The sequence below is a fragment of the Nymphalis io genome, chromosome 12 (assembly GCF_905147045.1).
Source record: "Nymphalis io chromosome 12, ilAglIoxx1.1, whole genome shotgun sequence".
NCBI classification, from domain to species: Eukaryota; Metazoa; Arthropoda; class Insecta; order Lepidoptera; family Nymphalidae; genus Nymphalis; species Nymphalis io.
The window spans coordinates 3,694,390-3,704,558 of record NC_065899.1 but is presented as its reverse complement, the minus strand read 5'-3'; the positions used below and the strand labels follow the sequence as shown (position 1 = coordinate 3,704,558).

The following is a 10,169-nucleotide window of genomic DNA, read 5'->3' as shown; positions in this document are numbered from 1 at the left end:
CCTTTGGTCCCGCGCACGAACGGGTCTTCGTAGGGTCGGGCTTCTGGTCGTGTCGGATTGTCATCCCATCGGACTATGAATGTTTTGGAATAGATAGTGCACCTGTGTTTGCGCGCACACTTGTGCACTGTAATATCTCCTGCGCAGTTGGATACTCTCTGAGATTGGCCGCCGAAGCCGAAATCGGTCTGGAGGACATTATTATTATTATTCTGTGTGTTGGTCTTTGCGTCTACAAGTGAACTCTAACTTTGAGGTCATGGATGGATACAGCTTCAAAGTTGATTTCAAATAATCAAATATTTTAGCAAAAGCTAAGATTACCTCAGCTTACACGAAGAGGCTTTTAACCTACAATGGCTTAACAACTATTTTTCCAATGATTTATTATCACTTAACTACATTTATTACTTTATCTACATCTATATATTTCTGAATATATCTGTTTCTAGCATATACTAATATTGACTTTTTGTGATGACTTGCTGGTTTTTCTATGAATTTTATAGCTGTTACTAAAAATGGACAGGCTAAATCATTTGAGGTTAAATAACATTTAAAGGTTTTGTGAAACGAGTCAAACATAATATAATGCCATCTTTTTGCCGTTTCAATAGGTACTATAGTATATTATTGAGATATTTTTAAATCCCTTAACAGCAGGTGGATTTTATTTTTATATAAAATTTATTATTGTAATAACCTTATGCTTTTAAAAAGTCACAATCAATAACTTTGACATGGAAGTCATTGACTTTAGCATTTTTTTTCAAATAGTCTGTTGTTAGGTTTTTATAGTTGTGTAACATGTGTTTGTGTGGTATTAATATGAGAATTATTCTTTGTTTTCTTTTTTATTCCGGATTGATAAAAATCTACTAATCCATTTGATATAATGAGACTTTTAATTGATTATAGGTTTGAGTTTAAAAGGGCCACCGGCTTCCAAACGAATGCTGGACCTAAGGGTCAACCTCGGAATGAAAGATAATGAGTTGAATTTTCGTATATACCTTCATTTTGGCGTTCTATTTTCAAGGTGAAAGGAAAAAAACAGTTTTTCGCGATTATCTCGTGTTCTATTCTATTGACGCTTAACTGTTTTTGCGACAGAGGGAGGATATATGTATTAGCGAGAAAATGGCGCTTTCAATATCCGCAAAGTTGTAATCGGAACTTTGGAAGTTAAATTAAAGTGTTTATAACTAGTGAAATGATAGACCTACTATATCCCAGTTAATACGACTTAACTTTACTTCCAATTCTGTCAGATGTTCGTCCAGCCGCAGAGAGCGTCCATTATACATGGCCAGAAACAATCGCCATTTGTGGTACGTAGCCCGTAGCCCGGGGATTCTTAGCACCCCCTATCGCACCGTTACCGGTACCGTGGAATAGTGCGATTACCCGGAATTGGGGGCCGTGAATTTGTGTCGTCGCTCATGGGGGGGTTTGCCTTAGTTGTTGTCGATTCCCCATATATTCCCAAGTCTTGTAATATAGATGAAGAAATAGTCTAGCGTTTCTCAATATTTAAATACAAGGCCTAGCTACCTGCCCAAAATATGTTACTTATTCTACAAGCAATCTAGCTGCATACGATATGCCCTCACCATTAAAAATCGATAGGATAACAATCCTACACGATCAGAGAGCTCCTTAAAAATATTTATATATTATATATTCATATGTTTGGTACGAAAAAGTCCAGTGGCTAGAACACGTGAATCATAACGTGAAGATCGTGGGTTCAAACCTAGGCCAGCACCGGTGTACTTTCGAGTGCTTAATTTTTGTTTATAATTCATCTCGTGCCTGCTTATGTAGGATGAAAATGTGATGTCGAAGAAGGAGGCCGCGGAGCGAGAGCGGGAAGAGGACGCCGCTGCAAACCTGCTCCGCCGAAGAAGACCGGGGAGAAGAATGAGGCGCTATGCGCACCTTCTCCCTCCGCCACAATAGGCGTCGCGGGGACTAGGGGCGTTCTCAGTACTCTGGTAATCCCCCAAGAGAATGGAGGCCTGCATAGGCAGGCCGCCTGTCAGAGCGTCGTGGTAGCATGCGCAAACGATCCCGTGGCACTCCTTGTTATGACGGTAAGGGTACGGCTGGTTTTTTAGTGGGTATTCCGTTGTTCGGGGCGCACTCGGCGCCTCGGACATCGGCGAGCCCCACATATCCCCCCCACTGTTCCCGTGGGGGAAACGCGTAATGCGTTTTTCCAGCGACAAAAAAAAATGTAGGATACAAATCTGCCACATATGTATTTGACTAACCCGCAATGGTGCAGCGTGATGAAATAAGGCCCCCCTCCTTTTTGTCACCGAGCAAAGGGACATTTATAGGCTTTATTTTGCTTACTTTATTTTTGGTGAAGTACTAAATGAATATGTAATATTAGGTCCTTACGTATGAAATTAGCGTTTTGTCGTACTGACCACTTTGATCTGAAATATCTCCTCTTTGGTTAAGAATTCCAAATTCAAATTTATAAATTCATTTAGCTAGTACATTTGAGTTTTGAAAACAGTCATTCATTTGTTTTTTCTGTGCCTGTCTGCATGCGACATCCACCGTACTCCCCGGACCTTGCTCCAACAGATAACCATTTTTCCCGGAATTTGGACAAGGAAAAAAATTCAACTGCGATGCGGCAGTCCAAACCGCTTTCAAGGAGTTTATTGATTCTCACCCCCATGGTTCTTTTAGAAAAAGGGATCAACTTTTGCCATCTCATAGGTAGTTCACCTATGAGATGGCAAAAGTGTATAGATAACAACGGTGCCTACTTTGATTAGTTAAATATATTTTACAAAAAAAAATTGACTTTATATTCCTCCCGTACAAAACGCCAATTTCAAATGTAAGGGCCTAATATATAATGTATAAAAACAATACAATTTGCATAAACAATTATTGTAAGCATTGCTTCCTTAATTCGGAGTCCCCATTTTTTGCTCAGGTAATATTAATAAGTACCTGAGTTCGCAAAAATAATGCCAACTATTTGTTTACTCTTTTAAAAAAAAAACATATTAACTTGATACACGTAGGTAGGTGTTAAAAACTGGTTTTCGGTTATGAGTTTTTTGCAACAATTTTTGCTCATATATATAAAAGTGTTTGCGAACATCAAGATTATTCAATTTAGATACAAGAACACAAAATGTTCTCACTACGATATATCCTGTTCGCGTGTTTACCGCTGATTTTTACAGAGGCGTCGTACGGTAAGACATAATTTTAGTACTACTTTTTTAATATAACTTTGAATATTTTGAAACAAGAATTAAGATAAACTTAACATATTTAATTCAAAGTATATGATATAGGATTCATATATTTATCTAAAAATAGAAATAAAAATTTACTAATATTTTTAGTAAATAAAATAACTTTTTTTAAATATATATGTATAATGTTTAAGATGTGTAACATTTTACTAATTTGAAATATTCCTTATTCTTATTGATTTCTTTTTATTGCAGTTTTCAATTATTCACCATGCAGCATTAAAGATAATGATTGTATGATAGATTTATTTCAAAAAGTCTTCCATGACCTAGGGGAAAACGGTATTGCAGATATAAATTTATCCCCTATGGATCCATTGAAATTAAACGACCTCTCAATAAAAGTTTTGAATGAAATGATTATTTTTATAAAAAAAGGAGTTGTAAAGGGATTCAAAAATTGCAAAGTTAATAGTTTGAAGTAAGTTATTATTTTTGTTACATCATTTAAATAAAATAATGTCATAAAGCTTTAATATTATTTTACATTGATATGTATTGTGTATGTACAGAGCCCAGATTCGATTTGGGCATCAAATCCCAAATAGCCACTGCTGAATTTTCATATAATAAGCTTGATTTTTTTAAACTCATCCCGTGCTTGGTGAACGAAAACATGCATGTTTTTAATAAAATTCTGCCAAATTGCGTGGTGGAATTTATCTTCTGTTAGTGGAAGAAACATAACTAGAAAACTTCAAGTTGTCATAAAAAAGGTCTAACCACAATCAAATTTAAAAACATTCTTTGTTACTCGTTAAAACTGTGAAAGTGGCATTTTTCTTACTTTTATATTTTGAAAACAATTTAAAATTTAACACAAACGATTTTATATCCGAAGTGTTAATAAAGTTAGTGAAATTACAGTGAATTTTAAAATATATCAATTTTTAAATATGATACTTTGGTTGTGTAATATAATCGATTTCTATTATTCACTAGAATATTATACTGTTTAGTGTATGTAGGTATTTATTAAATAATGTTGAAAGATTTCAGTAACACACAATTATATCAAAGTGAGACATTAATAGAGAGGTGCGTGTACGATTTTTATTACAGAACATTAGCGTAATCAAAAAAAAGTATTAAATTGGAAACAGTCAATGTTAATTATAGATGCCTATAAAATTCTTTAAACTTTAGAAAAAATATCCTCAACAGCTTAAATAAACAATTCAAAATTAACTTATATATATATATATCAAAAAATTATATTTGTGATTTACGTATTAAATTTTAATATGTATATTAATTTATTGATCAATTATTTTATTATCATTATTTTAGTATCAACTTAGAAAAACAATTGGTAAATCAAGAAGTCGTCTGTGAAGATTTGACGATCAAAGGTGATTTCGCTATCGAAGGCTCGAATCCACTACTAGAAAGTCTGTTTGGAACCACTTCAATAAAAGGAGAAGGAAAAACAAAGATCAAACTGGGTATGTCTCTGTTTATAACACTCATAACAAATATAAAAAAGTCTTGTGTAAAGCATTTTCAAATAAAAATTATTGGCCTTACGTACAAACGTTGCTTAGCGACTGTTTAGTTAAAACATTAAATCCTCTCTTTTTGTAATTATCGATTTGAAATTTGAAAAAAATACACATCGTTGTTTAACTAATTACTTGCTGAATAAATTTTTATGCACAAACGGCCTTAAGAAAGTGATCCACACTTGTAATAAATTGTTATGACGTTTGTCTTGAATAAAATATATACAATACTAAGTTCATACAAAGAAGACTAATAGCTTTTTAAGCTAATTAATCTAGTATATATAATTCTTCTCGATCTCGTGATGAGTTTAAGCAATAGTTTTTATTTAACATAACGGATTAGCATTATCAAACACATAATAATTATTATATATTATATAAATAAAGTTTTGCTTACAGTGCATGCATTAATTTTCTAAAATTTAGAAATTTTATAAATGTATATTTAGTGACCAAACCTGGGCAAGAATCACAGGATTTTCTTGTGCTTAATCTGTGCTTAAAATTCATCTGATCTCACATAGTGATCATGGCTGAGACATTCGAAGACCTCGGCATATTTTCGTTGAGCTTAGCAGGATATCTTAATAAGTGGATCTTAAATGATTCGGATAAGACGCATGCATGAAGCACCTACTCAAGTAAAGGTTGGAAATTCTGCACTCGAAGTTCTAGACTACTATGTTTACATAGGTCTGTCTAGGTAGATTGACTTCAAGAAAGAGTTCAATCATCGAATCCAACTCGGCTGGGCAGCATTCGAGAAGCCACGCAATATTCTTCTCATCTCAAAAAGTCTCAAAAAGATTAGAGATGTTGTGGCTTACTATAGGCCCCCTTAGGAAAGTTCAAGGTCACTCAAAGAACAATGGAGAGAGCTATGATCGGAGTTTCCCTGCGAGATCGAATCGAAAATGATGAAATCCACAGGTGAACTAAAGTTACCGACATAGCCCAAATAATTGTTGAATTGACAGTGGTAGTTGAAGTGGCCGGGATCATCGCTCGCAGAACAGACGGCCGTCGGGGCAGAAAGGTTCTCGAGTGGCGACCACGATTTGGAAGATGAAGCGTGGCATCTACAAGGTGGACCCACGATATTGAAAGGGTTGCAGGAAGCCGTTAGATGCGGGTAGCGCAAATAGACCATCACGAAAAAGCCTTTGTCCAGCAATGGGCGTTTTCCGGTTTTATAAAAAAAAAAACATCGTGAGGTGACCTATATGTGTCAGGTGAAAGTCTGTAATATGTATATCTACCAAGGGAACGAAGTTTTCCTCGTCATTCTTGTCATATTATCTGTTATTTACCTTTAAGTTTTCATAAAATAATATAATTGTAAATTCTAATGACGTCACTATTTAAAAATAAAATAATATATTTGGATCACTTTCACATTTGTGCATAATTGTAATACTATGAACTATTCATACGCATTCGTTTCTGAAATACCTTATAACTTATGATAAATTGTATTACATACCGAAGATCATTAATAATACAATTTAGCTATTACACTTCGTCAGTATTTTTATATATTAAATAAAAAAACGCCAAGTTCTTTAATATCTCGCTTTCTATTATAAGTCTATAAAAATAATTTAATTTACTAGGTGGTTGGGCTTTGTGCAAGTCGGTCTGGGTAGGTACTATCCACTCATCGGATACTCTGTCGTGAAGCACCGAACTTAGTATTGTTGCGTTACGGTTTGAAGGGTGAGCCAGTGTAACTATAGGTACAAGAGACATAATATCTTCGCTCCCAAGGTCGGTGGCACATTGGTGGTGTAAGGAATGGTTAATATTTCTAACATCTTCAATGTCTATGGGTGGTGGTGACCAATTAACATCGGGTGGTCCATTTGTCCGTCCACCTACTTATAAACAACATAAAAAACACAACTATTTTACTGATATATGTTTATTAATAGTAATGTAATATAATTTTTTTTACAGAAAAAATAAAATTGGGGCTTGAGATACCGGTGACGGTAATCGAAAAAGATGGCAAGACATATTTCAAAATTTTGACTAATAAGCCTAAATACACTTACGATATACAGAAGATGAAATTCGAAGCCAAAGATTTTATGATTGAAAAAAATGATCTAAGTGAGTGATATATACTTTATATAACGCTTCAAAGTAATTTGAAATCACAATATACAAAAAATGAATATGATTGTTTACAAACACCTTTTGAGATTTAATCTGCCTAAAATACGGCTGTGTGTGTGTGGCAGGAATGCCACTCTTTGTATGTTCTTCTCGCAGAGTTTATTACAGTCTGTAGATATTGGTGATCTATAACTTTGGTACATTCTACATACAAAGAAATAATTATCGGAGCTCTACCTGTACATGAACTTGTATAATTTACATAAAAAAAAATTGTCGGATTGATTATAAAAGTTTGTTATAATATGCAGACAATAAACATTAGAATAATTTGTGATTGATCTTAATATTAACATATATTTTTTTTAACAGGCCAAATAGTGACGATGTATGTGAACGATAACTGGAAAACCCTATTAAAGTCGTATGGAAAAGAAATCATGGACAAAGCCATGTATATTTTATTTGACGTCATCCATAAATTCTACGACTATATCGATACTAAGCAATTAATCAAGGAAGATCTGACACATTACATTCACAACTAAGATCCTTAGGATGTATTGTATACAAGTTCATATTAAAAGTCTGTTAAAACATGATTTTTTTTTAACATAAAAATTCAAAAATTCCTTATACGTTATAGTTATAGAAGTAACACTGTACTTGCTTCATTAAAAGGTTAGCGCAACTTGAAAAGTATTCGATTTTTGCATTTTTAATTTGCAATACTTAAGGACTTGAAACAAGCATTTTAACACTACCAGCCTTATTTGCTAACAACTAAATCAATGAAGTATTCATATAATATACTTAGTAACTACTAAGTAATGAAAACAAACTAAGCCTTACATTTATATACATAGTTATCATTAAAACCATTGGTCAGTAATTTTACACGATATTATGATCAGATTATAAGAAAAAAAGAACGTGGGGCATTTAGATGTAAGATATGCTAAGCTTAAATACATCAAGTACATGATCATTATGATTATTTTTTTCAGTAATTTACTTGGTACTAAACTACAATTTGTAATTTAAGATTACCATATAATCATTCTTAAATAGTATAATTAAATAATTAATTATTATTATCAAGACTATATCATGGCTAAAAAAAAATAATCTATTTTTTTATTTAAATCTGGTTTGAAAATATAATATTAAAAAGGAGAAATCCTTGATTTTCCAGGTATGAAACTAACATATCCAATAATTTTAACGAGATCTTTAAAATGTTCTGATTACAATTTGTCTCCAAGCATACGTAGTGGTCACCCTTATTGGGTAACCTAAAACATATTGCAGGTTCATCAGTAATAGGTTTTTTTTTAATACACTTAATTAAAAAATATATACAGCCTCTTAATGTCCCACTGCTGGGCTAAAGCCTCCTCTCCCTTTTGAGGAGAAGGTTTGAGCTTATTCCACCACGCTGCTCCAATGCGGGTTGGTAGAATACACATGTGGGAGAATTTCAATGAAATCAGACACATGCAGGTTTCCTTTTTTTTTTTTTATATTCGCCGGGAGGGCAAATGACTCTACTCCACCTGATGGTAAGTGGTAGTAGAGTCCAAACGCGACGACGGCCAGTACAGACGGGAAAAACGTTCTGCACTAGCCGCCTTCGCCTTGCCGGCCCGCAAGATGCCTCTTCACGCCTCGTTTGAAGGAACCCGGGTTGTAAGAGGAGGGGAACACGTGAGCTGGTAAGGAATTCCATTTTTTGGAAGTGCGACAAAGAAAGGAGTTGCCAAATTTCTTTGTTCGCGATGGAATTGATGTCACAGTTAGGCGGTGACATCGAGAACCAGCTCGCGTGGACTTAAGAAGGAAGGGGGAAGCAGGAATTAGAGAGAATAATTCCTCAGAGCACTCGCCGTGATACAGTCGATAGAAAGCGCTCAGTGCTGCTATCTCACGATGCAATTGTAAAGGTTCAAGGGTGTTTGTGACCTTTACGTCGCCAATAATGCGTACGGCACGTCGCTGCAACCGGTCCAAGGCCTCAAGTAGGTACTTAGCGGAGCCATTCCAAAGGTGCGAGCAATATTCCACGCAAGACCGTACCTGTGTTTTGTACAGCAGGCACAGTTGTTGTGGCGTGAAAAAGCGCCGCACCTTGTTCAGAACTCCGAGTTTCCGTGAAGCTGTTTTTATAACAGCCTCGATGTAATCCCTTGGACTAAGGTCGCAGCGAACGTCAATCCCCAGCATGGCGATTTTGCTTTGCATCACCAGCGGAGTACCACAGAGGGAGGGAAGAGGGGAAAATGTTGACTTTTTCGCCGTGAGAGCGCATACCTGTGTTTTCTTGGCATTAAACTCAACAAGATTATCAGAGCCCCATTCGGCGATGAGCTCTAACGTCCTATCGAGTTCAATGACAAGATTCTCCCGCCTCTCCTCAGTTTCCGCCCGCCCAGCCACTGCGCGTCCGTGGTATCCACCATGCACTGTACTATCATCTGCATAGCAATGTATGTTCCCAAGGGAGAGCATATCATTGATATGCAAAAGAAAGAGTGTGGGAGATAGCACAGATCCCTGGGGGACCCCAGCATTCACTACATAGAATTATGAAGCGCAACCATCTACTAAAACACGAAGGCTACGCTTGTGTAGGAAGCTGGCAATCCAGGTGCATAGCTGAGCAGGCAGACCATATGCCGGTAGCTTGGAGAGAAGACTTCTGTGCCAGACCCTGTCGAAAGCCTTGGAGATATCGAGGCTGACAGCCAACGATTCTCCATGCTTGTCGATAGCTTCACCCCAGAGGTGTGTTACGTACGCTAGAAGATCACCTGTGGACCGTTTTGGTCGAAACCCGTACTGACGATCATTAATTAGACAGTGATCTTCTAGGTAATGGATCAGTTGGTTGTTTAAAATCCATCACCTTACAAAGTACTGAGGTGATAGCTATTGGCCGATAATTTGCCGGGTCAGACCGATCCCCTTATTTGGGAACCGCTTGCACATTAGCTCTTCTCCAAGCCTCCGGCACACTTCCCGAAGAGAGAGAAAGTTGGAACAGGCGCGTTAACACAGGAGACAGCTCCGCTGCGCACTTCTTCAGCACTATGGCTGGTATTCCATCGGGACCGCTAGCTTTCCGTACATCAAGTGATTGCAGCTCCGCACGCACATCACGTTGCCTGATTTTAATGTCAGGCATCGTATGGTCACATGCAGGTATTGTAGGTGGCAGTGCACTACAATAATCGATGACGGAATTGTCGGCAAA

The 10,169-nt window shown here is 36.2% G+C and overlaps 1 protein-coding gene across 1 annotated transcript; it reads left to right on the top strand.

The window, feature by feature from the left end:
* The first annotated feature begins 3,146 nt into the window (after positions 1 to 3,146).
* Positions 3,147 to 7,518, top strand: LOC126772244 (uncharacterized). The gene is made up of 5 exons (XM_050492524.1): positions 3,147 to 3,230; positions 3,489 to 3,714; positions 4,584 to 4,738; positions 6,755 to 6,910; positions 7,289 to 7,518. The coding sequence occupies exons 1-5, from the start codon at positions 3,167 to 3,169 to the stop codon at positions 7,462 to 7,464; spliced, it is 777 nt and encodes a 258-aa protein (XP_050348481.1). The 5' UTR covers positions 3,147 to 3,166; the 3' UTR covers positions 7,465 to 7,518.
* Positions 7,519 to 10,169: the final 2,651 nt, after the last annotated feature.